General features: G+C 36.2%; 1 protein-coding gene across 6 annotated transcripts in view; it reads left to right on the top strand.

Moving 5' to 3' along the window:
* NT5C2 (5'-nucleotidase, cytosolic II) overlaps nucleotides 1-22,311 on the top strand; it is a 307,851-nt gene that overhangs the window by 228,046 nt on the left and 57,494 nt on the right. Inside the window, exon 1 of one of the 6 annotated variants that reach the window (XM_049696828.1) lies at nucleotides 4,017-4,165. The exons of 4 other annotated variants lie outside the window; for them this stretch is intronic. In XM_049696828.1, the coding sequence (XP_049552785.1) occupies nucleotides 4,065-4,165 (101 nt within the window). In that variant the 5' untranslated portion in view covers nucleotides 4,017-4,064. Of the gene's footprint in view, nucleotides 1-4,016; nucleotides 4,166-14,798; nucleotides 15,128-22,311 lie in introns of those variants that run through there. One more of the 6 variants, XM_049696830.1, reaches the window with a different exon arrangement.

Here is a 22,311-nt window from a genome sequence, read left to right as displayed (position 1 = left end):
CATAGCCCTCTGCCTTTTCATCTTGTCTGTCTTTCTGTGAACGTGGTGTTTGTTCCACAGGCTGAAAGATCGTAGTTCTTCTTGCTTCTGCTGTCTGTCCTCTCAATAATGCAGTTTTTAATTTCCATTTGCCACGAACTGATTATAGTTTTTAAATAGTTTTAGAATTGTGCCTGCTGATTACTGTATTAGATTGAATGTGGATAATTCTGGGTCTTAGCAGTGTTTTCTTACATTGATTTAAGGCTTTAATATTTTCTCTAAATCATTTTTCCTTTAAAAGTTTAAAAAGTAAGTGTTTTCAATTCATTTGGCAGTTTTAATAGATTCAGTTAAATGGCTGCTTCTAAATCTTAATGGCTACCTGAATCTTAAGTGGCTGAGATACTTGGAAGTAGATAGTGCAGTTAGGAATCATTTGGTTTTAGACAGAAATTAGAAGTTTATACCTGTAGGATAGAAAGATCTGGGCCCTAGTAGAACTGTCTCTGCCTCTGTCCTGGGAAAGCCAGGAAAAGTGGAAATGCTGGTGTACTGGTAGTGCAGAAACGTTGCATAGGAACTCCAGGAAGTCTACAACAACTCATCATTACTCATCTGTTCTGGGATGGTTAAACTAGTTTATACAGATAAGTTCTTGTACGCAGACAAAAAAATAATTCCGATTCCATTCTTCTCTGTATAGGAAAGCTAGGTCAGAATTAGGTAACATTTTAGTGCTTCAGTAAGCATTAATATTTTGAAGAAAATAGTTACTTGATATTGAATATTTTGAAAGTTAATTATTACATCAATAGTTGGTTTTTAAAGTAGGTTGGTGATATTTCCCTGATGGTAGGTCACTAGGTAGCATTTTTTCCAATTCATTAATGTTTACATTAAGAAAAAAGTTAATGTAAAAACAAACGTTGTAAATACTACTTGTACTAAAGAATAAAATTTTGGAAACATATCAGGAGAGAGTTCAAGATGAAAAATTAAAAACTGACTTCCAAAAGCAAAAAGGTTTGTATTCAAATCATTTAATTTATGATATACACAAACTTTTATCACTTTTAGGTGAAAAACACACCTGCCTGCCAGCTGGTGTCACATTCTTAGAAGGATGCAAAGGATGAATCCTGAATCTCACAAAATGTGCTGATTTTTGTACTCTGAGTTTAAAATATGGGTACTGCCTTTTCAAAATTCCAAGTCTTGTATTCTGCTTTTTCTGTTTGCTTGTTATGTTCATTGGGAACACCCATTTCTTCTACATTCTTGGTTCGGTTTGGTCAGAGGGGTTTTATGTTCTCTTACCATCCAGTGTTTGTTGAACAACAGCTTCATGCAATATAAACTGTCCTTTCTTGTCAGTTTCATTTAATGCATATTTATATTTTACATAGTCCTTAGCTCAGTATGACCTAAATTAAGCACAGGAGCTGACAGGAAATCTCTGTCTTGGCAAGGTGGAATCTCCAGTCCATCCCACTGTAGGCAGTACCCATTTACCTTGTTTTAGGCCCCCATAAGTTTTCTGTTTTGATCACTTGGTGGTACAAATCTACCAGAAAGAAAAATAAGCCATATTTATATTAGTAGTATACTTCAAGGAACCAAAACACTTATATTGAATATTTGTACATAATTTTAATAATCAAGATCAAAAAGAAATGTACACAAGTGATCTACTTTAAAAATGTAAATGTCTAGGAATCAGATACATTGTATATTTATGATACATTGGACCTAGGAACATAGTGAAGATGACAAAATATAAGCTTATAATGCTGTCTCTGAAATTTGTTCTAAGCAATGGAAAAGAAGTAAACAGTTGGAGTCAGAGTTGGAAGAGCTGGGTTCAGGTTTTGTTGTGATCCTGGGGAGACCAGTTAGCCTCCCTGGGTGGTGGTTTCTTTAGCTATAAGATAATGAGGTTAAAGAGGAAGATCTTTAAGGCTTCTTCTAGCTTTAAAAATTCTATGCTCAATAAATGTTTGCTGCTTTGAACTTAATAATTGCTAATTAATAATTGCTTACTTGGGAGTTTATGTTACACACTGCATATAAGAGTCTTTAATCAACTGATCCACAAGTGAAAACAAGCTGAGCATTTACTGAATAAACTCCCAGTCACTGGCCCAGCAGGTTGTGATTTCACCTTCTTGGCAGTTCTCTGGTGAATGTGTTTATATGAAGGAAACAAAGTATTCCATAACAAATTGATTTAACCCTATTAAGCAGAAACATCTGCTGGCTATGTAGCATTTCTAGATGTTAGGCTGCTGTTTTTTCTTAAACCCTGAAAGAGTAAAAACATTTCAGGTTCCCATTAAGATATGAAGACTCAGAATCAATCAGTGGGTACCAATGATCCCCTGCAGTGTGTGAGACGTGTTGCTAGATGTGCGTGGGAATTAAAATATAAAACAGAGTGTTTATGTGTGTATGTATAAATAAAACACATAAAACATGCATTTGGAAGAGATAAAATACAGAGGTGTTTTATACTTTCTGTTCAATTATTTGCTCAGTCTTTATATTCATGAAGTATACATTTGGTTGTGATGTAATGTATTTATCAGTGGAAACAAGGGCTAGAATTATGCAATGAAGAGAGATCATCTAGGAAACATCAAGTGTCCTAATTGTATTTAATATTTCACAGCCTGAGAGCACTTCTGACTCATTTAGAATGATACTTCCTGGAAGATTCTGGACAGGCTCTGTACCCTACATTCTTCATATAGTAGAGTGGAGTCTGAAACAATAGAAAGAATAGAAAAAGCATCTTGAAGGGTTTGAATTCTTAAGTCATTTAAAACTTCCCCCCCCCTTTTTCTATTTTTTCCCCTATTTCCCCCCCTTTTTTTTACTAAAATAGAATTTTAATAAAGTACACATACCATAAAATTTGCCATCTTAACTGTTTTTAAGTATACAGTTCAGTGGTATTAAATACATTCACATTGTTATGTAGTTATCACCACTGTCCATCCCCACAACTCTTTTCATTTTGTAAAATTGAAACCTTACACCTACTGAGCAATAACTTTCCATTCTCCTCTCACCCCAGTCCCTGGCAACTAATCACCATTATCTTTCTGTCTTGATGATTTTGGCCGCCCTAAGTACCTCATATAAATGGAATCATACAGTATTGGTCTTCCTGTGACTGGCTTGTTTCACTTAGCATGATGTCTTCAAGGTTCATCCATGCTGTAGCATATTGCAGAATTTCCTTTTAATATAAAAAATTAGGTTCTTGAACTCTTGCAAGTGTTTGCTTTTTTGTTAATTAAAATTTTTAAATAGCAAGCATTTAAAAGAAATTTGTTTTAGTTTTCTAGTTAAGTCAATTTGTAGAATGTTCTATTTCAGGGATTTTTTTTTTTTTTTACATTTTTTTTTTTTTTTTTTTTTTTTTTTTGCGGTACGCGGGCCTCTCACTGTTGTGGCCTCTCCCGTTGCAGAGCACAGGCTCCGGACACGCAGGCTCAGCGGCCATGGCTCACGGGCCCAGCCGCTCCGCAGCACGTGGGATCCTCCCGGACCGGGGCACGAACCCGTGTCCCCTGCATCAGCAGGCGGACTCTCAACCACTGCGCCACCAGGGAAGCCCCAGGGCTTTTTATTAAAAACATTTATTGGGGTTGCTAATTTATCATTGGTTAAATTAGGCAGGCTGTGATGATCATTTATCATAACTGTACATTGTATGTGATGCTTTAGAATTCCCTTTTAGAAGAAGCTAAATATTTTTAATTAAGTAAATAAATATCTAACTTCTAGCTTTTTTTCTTGCTTAATATTGGTCTTCCAAGTTTCAATATGGAAATAATGGTCATGTGTCACTATTAAGAAACTGGCCTTCAGAATGTATGACTTGTTCTTCTTCCATTTCCTTATTATGATTGTTGAGTCTTCTAGGCTGGAGCTAATCATCAGGCCAAACCCTTCTTTGGAATATATTTTGGTGTATGGTCAGAGACAGGCTGAGCTGCTCATATGTTACCGTCGCTTGAAGGAGGCAGGTTAGACACTTACCTCTTAAATAGTATCCTGTTTAAAATCTGATAGTGATGAGTACAGATCACAGTTTGTATCTACCATATCCAGGAATGGAACAATTAGAATTTTCGTTTGCTCTCCCTGTTGACAGTGTCCAGGATGCTGAAGTCAGGTATTTGGTTTTATCCTTTTAAAGTTTCGATGATTACAGTACGAAAGAATTTTTGTAAGTGAATTTGCTCTTTCTTTATGAACACAGTTTATGAATTTATCAGTGGTTTTTATCATGTTGAACTGAAATTTGGTAAGTAATTGGGCTTGTGAATTTTTGGTTATCCAGTCTTTTGCCTTATTTTTTTTATTTTAATTTTTTTAAATTAATTTTTATTGGAGTATAGTTGCTTTACAATGTTGTGTTAGTTTCTACTGTACAGCAACAAAGTGAATCAGCTATATGTATACGTATATCGCCTCTTTTTCGGATTTCCTTCCCATTTAGGTCACCACAGAGTTCCCTGTGCTATACAGTAGGTTCTCATTAGTTATCTATTTTATACATAGTAGTGTATATATGTCAATCCCAATCTCCCAATTCATCCCACCCTCCCTTGCCTTATTTTGAAAGACACTGCAGTTACTTTGTCTTTTAAGTTCTTTATATATTTATCTGAAATTATTTTTTTAAATTGAAATTTTGGCCTTCATACCAGTACTTATTTAAATCTGTTGAATAATAATTCTCCAATCAAAATAAGTTTATTATATATGTTTAAGTAATAAAAAGGAATTTGCATGCCTATATAAAATTATTTTTTAGTACCTATAGCTTGGCACATTAGTAGAAGTAGAAATGTTTTTTTTTTTAACCTCAAATTAAAAGTAGGTATCAGGTTTTATGCAAAGATTACAGGTTGATAAATTTTAATTTTTTTGTCAACCACTTATCGATATCACATGAATGTCATTCAGCTTTTTAGTTGTGTCATCAATCAAGCCGAATTAACCTGCCATTTCAGTATGGTTTCAAATATTCAAAGGGATAAATTGTTAACATTTCAGTAGCCATATTATAAATTGAAAATCACATGGAAATACAGGTCCTCAGGAATGCCAAGGAGCCATCCTTAAATAATGTACATACATCTTGTCAGAATAAGAGTGAGGGGCTTCCCTGGTGGCACAGTGGTTAAGAATCCGCCTGCCAATGCAGGGGACACGGGTTCAAGCCTTGGTCCGGGAAGATCCCACAGGCTGCAGAGCAGCTAAGCCCATGTGCCACAGCTGCTGAGCCTGCGCTCTAGAGTCTGCGTGCCACAACTACTGAAGCCCACGTGCCGAGAGCCCGTGCTCCGCAACAAGAGAAGTCACGGTAATGAGAAGCCCACACACCGCAGCGAAGAGTAGCCCCCACTCGCCACAACTAGAGAAAGCCCGTGCGCAGCAATGAAGACCAAGCGCAGCCAAAAATAAATAAATAAAATAAATAAATTTTTTTAAAAAAGAATGTTTTAAAAAAAAGTGAGCTAGAGTATCAGAACTGTACTAAATTTTTTTGTTAGTGTATCATTCTAATGCTTTGGTTAGAGTTTCATATTCCTAAGGAATGACAAATGGGGATTCAGGAATTGGTAAGATTTAAAATTTTTATTTATTTTGACCCAAAACATTTGATCGATGGAATACTCTTCAGCAATAAAAACGAATTAACTATTGATACACACAACTTTAATACAGGTCAGGTAAACTATGCTGAGTTAATAAGGCAAATCTCAAAAGGTTACTTACTGTATGATTCCATGTCTCTAACATTCCTGAAATGACAAAATTATGGAGATTGGGAAAAGAGTAGTGGTTGCCAGGGGTTAGGGATTGGCTTGGGTGGTGGGAGGTGGGTGTAGCTATAAAAAGTTGTACAAGGAATCCTTGTGATGGAACTGTTTTGTATCTTGACTTGAGTGGTGATTACATGAGTCTACACACACACAAATGAGTGCATGTAAAACTGGTGAAATCTGGTTGGTGGATTGTGTCAAGGTCAGTTTCCTGGTTGTGATATTGTGATATTGTACTATGTTTATGCAAGATGTTCCCACTGAGGGGAAACTGGGTGAAGAGTGTAGGGAATTTCTCTGTATTATTTCTTACTACTGCATGTGAATCTACAATTAGCTCAACATAAAAAGTTGAATTTAAAAAATTCTCTCAGTGACATACCTTTTCTTACATCATAGGTTTTGTCTGTTCTAGATACAAGTATGCTTTATAATGATCAGTGATACTACTTATGGAATACAAATTCTCTAAACTTTATTGTTCAAAAGAAGATGCTGGATCCTAAAACATGCTCAATTTGTTTCTCTGCTACCGTTCCCTCTGTGCTTCTTCCCAAAGCAGTATACCTAAGAGTAAAATGAAACAGGAAGTAGCGGTGGTGGTGGCATCAAGGAAGAGAAAGAATAAATGATAGCAGATCTTTGATTTAATGAAATCCTGCAGTAAGAAACTCAGGCTGAGGAAATGTTAATCATATTTAGATAGTGTATTTCACCTTCAAGGATTCTTTGTGTGTGTGTGTGTGTGTGTGTGTGTGTGTTGCTTTGCTTTGCTTTGCTGCGCCAGGCAGCCTGAGGGATCTCAGTTCCCTGACCAGGGATTGAACCTGGGCCATGGCAGTGACAGCCCCTAATCCTAACCACTCGGCCACCAGGGAACTCCCTCAAGGATTCTTTTGGATATGGCTTCTTTTATTCAGTGTAATGTCTGAGAGATTCATCCATGTTTTTGTGTATATCAGTAATTTGTTCTTTTTATTACTATCTGGCATTCCATTGTATCATTATACCACAGTTTGTTTATTCATTTTCTGTTAATGGACCTTTGGGCTTTTTTCAGTTTTTAGCTACAGACTGAGAAAATATTTGTAAATCACATATCTGATAAAGAACTTGTATTCAGAATAAATGAAGAACTTTTAAAATTCAATAATATGAAAACAACCCAATGAAGAAATGGGCAAAAGACTGACATGTCACTTACAGAGGATATATGGATGGCATACACGCATATTTGTAACATCACTAGCCATTAGGGAATACAAATTAAAACCACATTGTATATGCCTATTACAGTGGCTGAAATAAAAAATACTGGAGATAGCAAGTGCTGTCAAGGATGTGGAGCAATTGGAGCTCTGATACATTGCTGCAGCTACTCTGCCAAACAGTTTGGTAATTTCTTGTAAAGTTAGAGACCCTTAGCCAATGACCCAGAGATCTTACTCCTAGATACTTGCCCTAGGTAAAGGAAAACTTTATGCTCACACAAAAAACTGTACACGAATAATGTTTATAGTATATCAGTCTATAATTGCCTCAAACAAGGGACAACCCAAATATCCTTTAGTGGATGAATGCATAAATAAAATGCAGTACATCCACACAATGAAATATAACTCGGAAAAAGGAACACTATTGAATATACAATTCAGTGGGGTTTAGTATATCGAGAGTTATGTAACCATCACCACTATCTAATTCCAGAACATTTTCTTCACTCCAAAAAGAAACCCCACACTCATTATTAGTTACTCCCCATTCCCTTCTCTCCTCAATCCCTGACAGCCACTGATCTACTTTCTGTCTCTATGGAATTGTCTATTCTGGACATTTCATATAAATTGAATCATAAAATATGTGGCTTGTTTTCTTTCTATCTCTTTCACTTAATGTTTTCAGGGTTCATCCATATTGTAGCATGAGCCAATACTTAATTCCTTTAATGGCTGAATAATATTACATTGTCTGAATATACCACATTTTGTTTATCTGTTCATCTGTTGCTTAATATTTGGATTGTTTCCACATTTTGACTGGTATGAGTAATGCTCCTTCAAACATTTGTGTATACATTTTGTGTGGACATGTTTTCAGTGTTGGGGATTATATATCTAGCAGTAGAATTTGCTGGGTCATATGGTAACTTTAACTTACTGAAGCATTATCAAACTGTTTTCCAGTGCAAATGCATCTTTTTCATTCCCTTCAGCAATGTTTGTGGCTTCCAATTTCTCTACACCCTTCAAAATAACACTTGTTATTGTTAGTGGGTGTTAAAAATTACTATAGCCATCCTAGTGTGTGTGTGATGGTATCTCATTGTGATTTTGATGTGCATTTCCCTTATGATTAATGATGTTGAGCATCTTTTTATGCTCTTATTGGCCATTTGTATATCTTCTTTCGAGAAATATCTCTTCAAATCCTTTGCCCATTTCTTAATTGAGTTTTTTTTTTATTATTGAGTTGTATAAGTTCTTCATGTTTTCTAGATACTAAACCTTTGTCTGGTATATGATTTTCAGACATTTTCTCCCATTCTGTGGGTTGTCTTTTCACCTTCTTGGTTATGTCATTTGAAGGACAAATGTTTTTTAATACTGATGAAGTCCAATTTATCTATGGTTTTTGTTGCTTGTGCTTTTGTCATCATGTTTAAGAAATCATTGCTTAACCTACGGTCACAAAGATTTACACCTATATTTTCCTTTAAGAGTTTTATAGTTTTATGTTTTATATTTAGGTTTTGGATACATTTTGAGTTAATTTTTGTATATGGTGCAAGATAGGGGTTTAAATTCATTCTTCTGCACGTGAATATCCAGTTATCTTAACTCTGCTGAAAGAGTATTGTTTCCACATTAAATTATCTGGTACTCTTGTCAGAAATCAGTTAGCCATAGATATATGTTTCTTTCTGGCCTCCCCATTGTATTCCATTGGTCTATTTGTCCTCATGTCAGTACTACACAGTCTTAATTGCTACAGTTTTGTATTAGGTTTTGAAATTGTGATGTAAGTCCTACAGTTTTTCCTTCCTTTTCAAAATTGTTTTGACTATTCTGGGGACCTTCTATATACATAAGAATTTTAGGATCAGCTTGTCAATTTCTGTGGAAAAGCCAACTGGGATTTCGATAGGGAGTGCATTGACTATATATCAGTTTGAGGAGTATCATCATCTCAACAATATCAAGTGTTCCGACTGATGTACGTGGGATGTCTTTACATTTGTTTAGACCTTCTTTAATCACTTTCAACAGTTTTTGTAGTTATCAGGATATAAGTCTTAACACTACTTTTGTTCAGTTCATTTCTAATTAGTCTATGATTTTTGGTGCTATAGTAAATGGAATTGTTTTCTTAATTTTATTTTTGGATTGTACATTGCTAGTTTATGGAAATACAACTGGTTTTTGCATATTGATCTTATATCCTGCAACTTTGCCAGATTTATTAGCTCTAATTGTGTGTGTGTGTGTGTGTGTGTGTGTGTGTGTGTGTGTGTGTGTGTATTCTTTAGGGATTTCTATATATAAGATCATGTCATCTGCAAATAAGGATAGTTTTACTTCTTCTTCTCTAGTTTGGAAACCCCTTTTCTTGCCTGATTGCCTTGACTAGAATGTCCAGTACCGTGCTAAATAAAACTCATGAGAGTGGACATCCTTTTCTTTTGCCTCATCTTAGGAAGAAAGGTTGCAGTCTTTTTTTTTTTTTTTTTTGGCTGCGTTGTGTCTTTGTTGCTGCGCGTGGCCTTTATCTAATTGCAGCGAGCGGGGGCTACTCTTCGTTGCAGTGCACGGGCTTCTCGTTGTGGTGCCTTCTCTTGTTGTGGAGCACGGGCTGTAGGCCTGCGGGCTTCATTAGTTGCAACACGCAGGCTCAGTAGTTGTGGCTCACGGCCTCTAGAGCACAGGCTCAGTAGTTCTGGCACGTGGGCTCAGTAGTTGTGGCTCATGGACTCTAGAGCACAGGCTCAGTAGTTGAGGTGCATGGGCTTAGTTGCTCCGCGGCATGTGGGATCTTCCCGAACCAGGGATTGAACCTGTGTCCCCTGCATTGGCAGGTGGATTCTTAACCACTGTGCCACCAGGGAAGTCCCAAGGTTGCAGTCTTTAATGATTAAGTTTGATGGTAGCTGCAGGGTTTTCATAGCTGCCCTTTATCAGGTTGAGGAAGTTCTGTTCTTTACTTTTTAAAATTTTTATTGGAGTATAGTTGCTTTACAATGTTGTGTTAGTTTCTACTGTACAGCAAAGTGAGTCAGCTATACATATACACATATCCCCCCTTTTTTGGATTTCCTTCCCATTTAGGTCACCAGAGTGCTGAGTAGAGTTCCCTGTGCTATACAGTAGGTTCTCATTAGTTATCTATTTTATACATAGTATCAGTAGGGTATATATGTCAATCCCAATCTCCCAGTTTATCCCACCCCCTCTCCCCCCTTGGTATCCATATGTTTGTTCTCTGTTTCTGCTTTGTAAATAAGATCGTCTATACCAGTTTTTTCAGATTCCACATATATGCATTAATATATGATATTTTTCTCTTTCTGACTTACTTCACAATGTATGACCGTCTCTAGGTCCATCCACATCTCTACAAATGACCCAATTTCATACCTTTTTATAGCTGAGTAATATTCCATTGTATATACATACTACATCTTCTTTATCCATTCAGCTGTTGATGGGCATTTAGGTTGTTTCCATGTGAGGAAGTTCTTTTCTATCCCTCATTTGAGGTCCCTCTCTATTCCTGGTTTGCAGAACCAAGGAAATAGAGGGCTGACTGCAGAGTTATATGTGGATTTTCAACTCTGTGGGGTTTGGTGCCCCAACACCCTCCTTTTTCAAGGGTCAACTATATTATTATATGTAATAGTAACATGCTCTCAAAAGTCAAAAGTATGCAAAAAGCCTATCAGAAATGTCACTCTCACTAATATTCCTCCCAAAATTGGTAGGTAATAAACTTTTTATTTATTATGCTTGGGAGTCATTGGAGTTTTTGATTCTATGCTTGTGTTTAAGTGGTTTATAAATTCTCAGCCATTATCTTTTCATTTTTGTCCTTGCTCTATTCTCTTTCTCCTCTCCTACTGAACTCTAATAAGCATATGTTAGACTTTGGCACTGTGTTCCTCTCTTCTCATATCCTTTCTTTCGTATTTTCCATCCTTTTTTCTCTCCATGTTACATTCTGGAAGGTTTTTCCTGACCTACCTTCCAGTTCACTAATTCTCTTTTTGGTTGGGTCTGACCTGAATCTGTTCATCACAGTTTTTTTTAACATCTTCATTGGAGTATAATTGCTTTACATTGTTGTGTTAGTTTCTGCTGTATAACAAAGTGAATCAGCTATACGTATACATGTATCCCCATATCCCCTCCCTCTTGCGTCTCCCTCCCTCCCTCCCTATCCCACCCCTCTAGGTGGTCACAACGCACCGAGCTGATCTCTCTGTGCTATGCGGCTGCTTCCCACTAGCTACCTGTTTTATTTTATTTTTTTTAATTTTTATTTTTAAAATTTATTTAATTTATTTTTATTTTTGGCTGCATTGGGTCTTCGTTGCTGTGCGCGGGCTTTCTCTGGTTGCTGCCAAGTGGGGGTTACTCTTCGTTGCAGTGCGCTGGCTTCTCATTGTGGTGGCTTGTCTTGTTGGGAGCACAGGCTCTAGGTGCACAGGCTCAGTAGTTGCGGTGCATGGGCTTAGTTGTTCCGTAGCATGTGGGATCTTCCCGGACCAGGGTACGCGGGCCTCTCACTGTTGTGGCCTCTCCCGTTGCGGAGCACAGGCTCCGGACGCGCAGGCTCAGTGGCCATGGCTCATGGGCCCAGCCGCTCCGCGGCATGTGGGATCTTCTCAGACCAGGGCACGAACCCGTGTCCTCTGAATCGGCAGGCGGACTCTCAACCACTGCGCCACCAGGGAAGCCCTACCTGACTCTTTTTGAATTATGGTTTTCTCAGGGTATATGCCCAGTAGTGGGGTTGCTGGGTCATATGGTAGTTCTATTTTTAATTTTTTAAGGAACCTCCATACTGTTCTCCATAGTGGCTGTATCAATTTACATTCCCACCAACAGTGCAAGAGGGTTCCCTTTTCTCCACACCCTCTCCAGCATTTATTGTTTGTAGATTTTTTGTATTCATCACATTTTTAATTTTAGTTTTTATTATTTTTTAGTTTCTTCAGAATTTCATTTTGGAATCTTTTTTCAAATATGCTCTGTTACTTTTTGTATTTCCAGTTATATATTAAACATTTAAATCTTAATAACTTGGTTTAAGAATCAAAAACACCTGAAGTTTCCTGGCTCTATTTCCAACCACTTCCTTTTCAAAGCTTTTTAAAAGAGAATTGTAATCGTTACTCTTCCCATTAGGAAGACAAACCATCTCTGAATGTAACTACCATAGATTCAAGAAATGGAGAGTAATACAATCATCAATCCCAAATTTTAATCTCTTATTTATTTTTTTAAAGTGTTTGAAATTATTTAGGTAATACACAAATAAATTCTTACTGTGCAATATTCAGAAATACAGAAATATGTAGAGTAAAATATGAACATTCCCCTTCATTTACCCTTTCACCTCTTTGTCACAGATGAACACTGTCAGTAGTTTGGAGATCATTCTACTAGTCCCCTTTCAATACATTTAAACACACATGCACACGTGTGCACTTTAATACAGCCTCCTAATCTTTCTAGATTCTGGCCTGTTCTTTTCATTCCTGATGGTGCTAGTACAGGCTCTGGTCATCACTGTTGTGGTTTACAAAAGTAACCCCCATTAGGTCTCGCTGCCTTTAGCCTTGTCCTCTTCAGATCTGTTTTGTTAATCCTGTTTATCACTCTGCTTAAGATCTTTAGTGGCATCACATCCAGCATGCTATGGGATAAATTCTAAGCCCATTAATATAGCATTGAAGGCCCAAGACTGATCCTTTCCTTTGCACTTTCATCTTGAGCAGCTCCCTTCCTCAAACTCTGTATTCCATCAACTCTGGATTGAATCTAGGTTTTTTCCACACATCATAATGTCTGTGTCACTCTGCTTTTCATTCATAGTTTCTCTTCTGTTGGAATGATCTCCACCCCTCTTTTCCTCTTAGTCTGATTGACACCTGCTAATCTTTTTAGTGTGGTGGTTAGGAACCTGGGCCTTGGGTTAACATTTTGGATTATTTTGTTTAATTTCTTTAGAATCACAGTATTTAACTGCTGTAAACTTTGTTTTGTCATCTATGAAATTGGAATAATTTCTACCTCATAGAGTTATTTGAAGATTAAATGAGATATTAAATATATAAAGTGCTTAGCACAGTGTCAGTTTAACAGCAACAAGTTGGGCATCCTGTCTTTCAGTTAAGACTGAGGAGAATATAGATGCACCTCTCTGTTGTGCATATCTCTGATACTACAGTTACACACGACTTTTTCACAGATTTTGAGTGGGTCTCCTCCATTAGACTTGGAACTCCTTAAAATCAAGGACTGTCATGTTTGTTTCTGTATTACTGGTACCAAGCACTGGCACATAGATATTTAGTAAATATTTCTTAAATATATGAGTTTGAAATAGCTAGGCAGTGCAGTCTCTTTTGCACAGGAAGCTCATATAAGTGTGCATACCCTCCGTTCAAGTGAGATTTTTGTTTTCCTTTCTCTTTACAAGTAGTAAAGTCTTAAAATAGTAATTACATTTATTTCCACCACACTGAGCTGTGATGCCACAAGCTGGAAATACAGGGAAGCCATGGGAATTTGGCACTCTCAGGGATTAGATCATTTTTCCATATTCAGTTTGTATTCTTGTATTTGTGGAATTTGGTTTGAGGATAGTGAAAGTTCTTATTCATGTATAATTTGAGAATTGGATTTTTAAAATGTATTTCTCAAGGGATATTTTGGTGAGATAATGCTTGACAGTCGAGTTGCTTTCCCTGTACCCCAACCCCCCAAGTTACAATAGTTCTTTGAGTGCTTACCAATGACAGACAACAACCCTACCAGATGTTATCTGTCTTCTATAGATGAAGAATCTCAGGCTTAGGTTAATTAACTTATTCAGCCAGAAAGCTGAATTCAAATCTAGTTGCTCTGGTGCTCGTTCTGTTTCCATTACACCATACTGTTTTTCTAAATACACTGAAAATAATTTTATTGAATTTATAGTATTTAGTAGTGCTTTTAGTTACTTGGTGACTATTTAAACATTTTAGTAACTAATAGAAACCTTTATGGTAAGATATTTAGATACTATTTAAAGATAAAGTTTTTTAAAGTTAAAATTTAAATTCAACTAGTATTTCTTTAAGGTATATATATTTTATTTTTAATTTGAATCATCAATAGATGGATTTATTTGCCATATCAGTGTTCTTAGACGTTAGCACACACTTGTTTATTTCTTCCCATGTTGCATAATCCCTATGCATTATATTGGTCAGGAGGCAGGAATGTTGCAGATGTTTTTCTTTCGAGCTTCAGCTTGCTCTAAGATTTGGAATTAACTTTTAGAATGTTCTGGGTATATCCCCCACATGCCAAAGATCTGTAAATTTCTTTTCACATGGGCTGAAATTTTCAGACGTTTGGGTAAAATATATGTGAACACAGATGTTTTCCTTAAAAGCAGTTAATGATCAGAAAAAAAACCAGTGTGGAAATACTTTAGGTTCCTCCTGTAATATGATCGGCACATAAATACTTCCTTCTCTTGTAGTTAACATTGTTCATTTTCTAAGGGGAGGAAATAACTAAACTGATAATTAAAACATAGTATTATGTTGGTTTTTTGTTTGTTTGTTTGTTTTTTCTCCCAGAGTAAACTAAATGATTTGGACTGACTAGGGCTGCTCCATTCTGTGAAACTCACATTGTTTGCGTACTGTTGGCGGGCCTCATTAGGGGGTAAATTTGCTTTTTCTGTGTGTTTGCCAGTAACGATTCCTGTCTCTTACGGGAACTTACCATTTGGATTGTCTCCTTCCTAAACTGGCCAGTCTTACACAGTTCAGACCATTAGTTATTTTTCCTGCTCTCCAATTTTTTCCTATTATTCTTTGGTTTTCAAGTATTTAAAGCTGAGGATATTGGTCTCTGAGATATTGCCTGGTTAGGGTTCGGCATCATGCCCAAATTTGTTGGGCCTCTCAGGGCCTGAGTTCTCTGTGCTTTAACAAATGAGCTACAGTTCTCTAGAGATCAGTGAAGCTTGTTTGTTGATCCTGTATTCTCTTCCAGAGGAAGTAGATCTTTGAGAATGTCTAAGGAAGGGTAAGTGAGTTTATTATTCTTTTCTCCTCATTTTTCTCAGTGAAGAGATGTTCTAGTCATCTGAGTGAATTGGGAGATTAATAAGCAGTGCTACCAGTCTGAGAGTGGAGATGGGGGGGTGAGAGATTGAAAGAAATTCAGCTGAAAGTTTACATTGTTAGTGTTTCACATGTAATCTGCTGTAAAGTTACTGTTGCTATTTTGAAAGACTGCATTGAGGATGGATGATCTTAATAGAAATTTAGTGAGATATAAGAACCCTGTTTACCCTGTGGTAAACTCATTTTGTTTTTCAGTAGAAAGTGTTTTTGAAGATTGGAAGCAAGCAGTAGTATCTTACCAAAGAATTTTACATAGAAATGAGTGAAGTTTAAAAATTCAAATGCATTTTAAAATAATTTGTACCTTAGAAAGTGGTGTGAAAGATTGAAAAGCAGCCAGTGATTTTGTTTTCTTTCTGGGCAGTGTAGACAAAAAATAATTTCAAGTGGAATCCCCTATTCCTCTTTATTTTGCAATATAAAATAGTTCTGTGTTAGGTTTTTTTGTTGTCTTTATATTATTTTCTCTTATGTTTCAGAGTCTGAATTATTATTGATATTCTTTTTGTGACCACTATAATAGGTGACATGTCAGTTAATAGCTGCATACTGTTAATTCTCTCATTTCTAGCCTTCAACCATAACTAGACCTGGTTAATTTTAGAGAAACATTCCCTTTGATCACATAGGACATAGATTCCCTCAAAAATAAGTCTTTAAGAATACAGTGCAATTTAAATTTTTATTTTCTTGAAGCTCTTAATTTTTTTTCTAATAGAAATTTTGAAATAGTTTCATAGCCTCGTGTTTAGAATTTATTTTAATCTAATCATGTATTGATTATGAGCAGAATAAAATTGGCCCATTTTACTGCTATTTTAAAACCTCATTATTGGGTAAAGAGAACAGCCATAGGTATAAATAATTCTGTATTATTTTTAGACCTCTCATGACATCACTAGAATTTTAAGGTTTCTTTAAATGTGAAAATTATGAGAGGACTGCCTCTTCAGGTTTGTATGTTTTCTTTCCTTCCAGCACTGGCTACACATTTGCAGTTTTTGTTAAACAATTTTTATGATAAGTATTATCATGGATGCTGGTAATATTTGTCAGGCTTGTACAAGTGGTTGTTTATAAAGCTGGTTTATAGATTTAAGAAGAACTATATTTCTAGATGCAGTCAAAATTAGTACTACTTTCTCCCCTATGGTAAAACATATGCTAGAATTGGTTATTTAGAAAGGGCTCTGTATAAGTCAGAGGACACCATAAGGCCTGAGATATTCTTTTAGATTTATTTCTAGGGGCCCATGGGGCAGTTCTTGTACTGCCTGAATAGGTAATGAACAAGTGCATTTGAAATGCATGGATCATATATATGAAACGAGTTAGCTTTTATTTTCCTTTGCTACCTTTAGAAATAAATGGATAAATCTTCTACTTTGGGATGAAAAGAATTCGTATATTCAGAATTTTGGTATGTGTGATATTTTGATATCTATAAAATATTTCCCTGATAGTAATGGGAAAGGATTGTTAATAGAGTTAAATCATCAAAAATTATACTTGAGCCTTATGTAAACCTATGGTAATCAAGATAGTGTGGTATTAGTGTAAGGATAGATATATATAGATCATGAAACCTAATAGGGAATTTGTAGACCCACACATATATAGTCAATTGATTTTCGGTAATGAGGCTATGGTAATTCAATGGCAAAAGGTTAGTCTTTGTAACAGATGTGCTGAAACAACTAAACATTCATATAGAAAAAAATGAACCTCAACCTTTGCCTCAACCGTATATAAAAAATACCACAAAAAGGATCATAGACTTAAATATAAAAGTTAAAAGTAAAGTGTAGGTGAAAATGTTTGTGAATTAGGTAAAGACTTCTCAGAAAAAATACATAAAAAAATTAAAACGTGGAAGACAAAATTGATAAATTGAGCTTCATCAAAATTTTTTTAAAACCCTCTGCTTTTTGAAAGACAACGTTAGGAAAATGAAAGGGCAAGCCATAGACTGGGAGAAAATATTCTCAGTACATATGTATCTGATAGAGGACTTACTTTATCCAAAATATATGAAGAATTCTTATAACACAATAATGAGACAAACCGGTTTATAAATGGTTCTTCACACAAAAAGACATGGCCAATAAGCACTTGAAAAGATGCTCTACATTATTAGTCATTAGGGAAATACAGATTAAAACTACAGTGATATATCACTGCAGACCCACTAGAATGACTAAAATTAAAAACACTGACATGTGGAGCAACTGGAATTCTCACGCATTTTGCATGAGAATGCAAAATAAAAAAACATTTTGGCAATGTCTTTTAAAGTTAAACATATACTTACTAATAACTAATGAGTCCACTTCTAGGTATTTACTCCAAGAGAAATGAAAGCGTATACCCACACAGATTTGTACATGAGTGTTCATAGCATCATTATTTACAATAGCCAAAAACTGGGAACAACTCAAAATATGCATTAACTGAATGGGTAAACAAATTGTGGTATATCCATGCAATGGAATACTACTCAGGAATAAAAGAACAAATTTTTTTAAAAACAAATTTATTTATTTATGTCTGTCTGTCTGTCTGTCTTGGGTCTTTGCTGCTGCGCACGGGCTCTCTGCAGTTGGGGAGAGCGGGGGCCACTTTTTGCTGCAGTGTGTGAGCCTCTCATTGTAGTGGCTTCTCTTGTTGTAGAGCACGGGCTCCAGGCACGCGGGCCGCAGCATTCATGGCTCACGGGCTTAACAGTTGTGGCCCGTGGGCTCCAGAGCGCAGGCTCAGCAGCTGTGGTGCGCATGGGCCGAGCTGCTCTGTGGCATGTGGGATCCCCCTGGACCAGGGCTCGAACCCGTGTCCCCTGCATTGGCAGGTGGACTCCCAACCACTGTGCCACCAGGGAAGTCAGAGCTAATTTTTGATACATCTAACAACATGAATGAGCCTCAGAAGTATTGTGCTAAGAAAAATGACCAGACACAGACTACATGGTGTTTGATTCCATTTATCTGAAAGCTCTAGTGACAGAAAGCATGGATCAGCGGTAGTCTGGGGCCATGGGTTGGGACGGTTATTGCAGAAGGACATGAGGGAATATTTTGGGTTGATTGGGGTAGTTGTTACATGAGTGTATACAATTGCCAAAACTCACCAAACTTCGCACTTAAGATGGGTGAATTTCACTTTAAGTAAATTATACCTCAATAAAGTATATACCTCAACTTGTTTATTTAGAATTCTGTAAATAAAACAGTTATTGTTTATGTATATTCAGGGGAATATATTTGGGAAGATACAGGTGCCCTAGGATGTGTAATGCAAGGAAAAATGCATTCTCCTTTCAGTGTCATGATTGAACTCTAGTCTTCTAAAGCTGTTAGAAAGCCTTTTATTACTAGAGTTATTGTCCTTTAAATGAGAGGCCAGAATCAGTTTTGGCATTTGCTTTTATTTTAAATTCTAGATTTTGACCTCTCTTTTCCATTATAGGTACAGTCAGTACACTTGTTAATTTGGCCTAATGATAACATGGATAAACATATTTTCTTCTCTAATTTTTATCCCACAGAATTCAACCTTAATATTTTGCTGCATTTTATAAATTACCTTCTATACACTGGTTTTTATTTTTAAAAATTGGGGAGAAAAAGTAAAAAAGAATTTAGGGGGAAATAGGAAAAAAAGATTGGAAAAACCTGTTTTTAATTCAACTGAGATTTTAGAACAGTAAATTTATTTTCAGAAGTACTGACATTGTTTCTGGTTTCTCCCTTAATTTATGTATTCTTCATTTGTTAGTCCTCTTTTTTATTCCCCACCATTCTGCTCTCATTACTGCAGTTTCTTCATTTGAGATTGAAGGTGAAGGGAATTTTAATGTCTATTTCTTAAAGAGAATCTCCTTAAAGTATGCTTTGAAGTCTTTGGGGGAAAGATAGCATGATCACTACTCTTAGTCTTTTATCGCTTTTAAGATACACATTTTTTTTTTTCACATTTAGACATCTCTGAATTTGGGCTACATCTAGCAATATACCACCTAGAATTAAGTTGATTTCTTCTAGAAAAGATTTTATTTCTCTCAGTCACTTAGGGGCAGTGTTAACCACCCTAGTAGTGTAAATTCAGACCACAAACCTACCTGACTTAATTGTTCAAATTCTCAGGGGGAGGATTTTCCCCTTCCTTGGACTCACTGTCAAGGCTGAGATGTACAAATGTCCTTATATGCTTTTTCTTTGTTGCAGATTTATTTCTCCTTTTTCCTTGTATTATGGGTATTGCCCTTTGATAATCCTAGCTTTATGAGGCTGACTTTTCTTGGGCATCCCTCCCACCCACCCCCCTTGCCCTTTGCTAGTGACATATAATATGGGTGAGTTTTACAATTGATGGCATCTTAAATTTTAATCATCTTTAATTTTGTTCTGTGCATGCCTCCACATTCTCTTCTTTTCACTGGAACTTATTTATATTGAGTATTTGAGAAAAATTAATATTATAATTAATTCACATATTATTTTAGAAATGATAATATGCTTGTTCAGACTTTGAAAGTACAGGGTACTATTCTCATGATATAATCTGATAAACAAAATGTATCCCCCCTGAGGATGATCCTCAGAAAATATTCAGACAAATTAGTAAGAAGTTATTGGCTGCAAATTTATGAAGACAAAAACTTATGCTTAAATGACTTTTGTTTTTATAATGTCTAAAATTTCTTGTTGTGTCTGTATATCCATGGTATTTAAACTTTGAATTTTTAAGAATCCGTTTCATAAATTAGAAAGTTTTTAATCTTTCTTTTTAAATTTATTTATTTATTTTTGGCTGTGTTGGGTCTTCGTTTCTGTGTGTGGGCTTTCTCTAGTTGCGGCGAGCGGGGGCCACTCTTCATCGCGGTGTGCGGGCCTCTCACTGTCGCAGCCTCTCTTGTTGCGGAGCACAAGCTCCAGACGCGCAGGCTCAGTAGTTGTGGCTCACAGGCCTAGTTGCTCCGCGGCATGTGGGATCCTCCCAGACCAGGGCTCGAACCCGGATCCCCTGCATTGGCAGGCAGATTCTCAACCACTGCGCCACCAGGGAAGCCCCCTTTTTCTTTTTCTTTTTTTTTTTTTTTAATCACTGCCATTCTTTTACTGAAGAATGGAGACATAAAGGCAGAATGAGGTCTTGCCATTATGTTTTTTTAAAGAACAGCTTTATTGAGATATAGTTCACATACCATTCAGTTCACCCTTTAAAGAGTACAATTCAGTGGTTTTAGTATATTCACAAGAGTTGTGCAGCCAACAGCACTCTCTCATTTTAGAACATTTTTTATTATCCCCCAAGGGAAACTCCCCATTCCCTCTCCCCCACAGCCTCTGGCTACCACTAATTGCTATTAAGGGTTTAGTTTAAATTTAATTTTTAGTTCTATTAAATACTGTGTCTGGTCTTTACCAGGCCCTATGCTAGTTTTGGGAAGGCAATAAATCCTGGCCTCAAAGTTTATAATCCAGTAAAGAATAAGAGAATTAAACACATACTTTATGTATATGATAAAATATAGAAATAAATGATTTTGAGTATTCATACTGCTCACACGGATCACAACTTTATAGAATTTTAGTTGTTGGTGAAATCTCTTTCATTAACTAAAAAAGTAATCTGAGACCCAGAGGCATCACTGTTACATAGTTCTCTGGCATGGCCAGAATAATTTCTTAAAGAAATCACTTGAAATTGCTGGGTCTTGAAAAATAAGATAGAGATAACTGAGAAGGTCATTTCAGGTATGGAGAACAGTATAAACAAAACCTCAGGGCACTTTTAGGAAATAACAAGTAGTTCATTTTGATTATTAGGAGCAAATGGTGCATGATGTGGAGCAACATGAGATAAAACTGATTTTGGAAAGATCTCCATCTTTCCAAGGCTTTGAACTCCTTGAAGATGCAAAAATTTGTAATATATTGGTCTGGTGGTAGGTAGTGAGGAATGTCTAAAGGTTATTAAGTAGGTGATTATAGAGCTGGGCATTAGGACAGTGCTTCTCATGTATGTTAGAGGACCAGTTTTTTTTTTTTAATTCTATTCTGTTTCAAATTGATACACTTATAATAAAAATGAATTACTAGAAAAATGAAAACATAAAATGTAAGTATACATTTTTTGTTACTGTGTTCAACAAACAAAAGTTTTTTGTCGAATTGCTATAAAAGTTTCTAAATACTTGCAATTTCTTGAATTACTAACAGCACTTCACAAACCGGCATTAGTCTGTGGACCACACTTTGAGTAGCACTACTTCAAAGCAATTAATTTGGCATTAGTGTGCAGGCACAGCAATTGGGAGATGATTGCTGGAGAGTTAATGAGGACCTGGACAAATTGTTAGCAGTTTAAGTTGAATGGAAGATCTGGATTAGAGACATTTGGAAATTTAAATGAAGGCAAGTGAGATGATATGGATTTGAGGGAGAGGAAAGAATCAAAAGATGTTAACTAGATTTTAAGCTTGAGGGGAAAATGAGAGTGCCATAGCAGAAATAGAAATTAGTTGGGGAGAAAAGATACTAAACAAAAATTCACATTATAGCATTTTTCTGTTAATTCACACACACAGACACACACCCCATTTGGTTGGTAATCTAAATTTGGCAGTCTCCAAAAAGCATTGTAACTTTTTCTTTTCTTTGATTGCAACAAACTTTGAGTAATATAATTACACAAACCCATAACCAAAACATGCCTAGGAAGATTTTTTACTTGTATCCTTATTCTCATTTATTGTTGCAGTAACTGTTATTGGGCCTTTGGCCAGGAACTTGTGACTCTTAGGCAGGGGGAGGAGCTAGGGATAAAGTTCACCAGTGCCAAAGAAATTCTATTCCAAATGGATTTGTGTGGAGCAACAGTGATATCCAATGACAAGTTAAATTAGACACAGAGGTGTTTTCTCCAACACTGTCTCAGAAGATACATGCTGTTGAGGGGGCCTGGTTCAGACTAAAACAGTCTTTTTGAAGTAAGGTTAAAGTCACACACAAAAAATTATACTAGGGTCTTGAAGAAGAATTTTGTTATGTGACTTCAAGAACTAGTTGACTCTGATAGTTGCAC

This window comes from Orcinus orca, chromosome 14 (genome assembly GCF_937001465.1).
Source record: "Orcinus orca chromosome 14, mOrcOrc1.1, whole genome shotgun sequence".
Classification (NCBI taxonomy): Eukaryota; Metazoa; Chordata; class Mammalia; order Artiodactyla; family Delphinidae; genus Orcinus; species Orcinus orca.
Note: the sequence above shows the minus strand (reverse complement) of the source record. Positions and strands in the feature narration are given on the sequence as shown.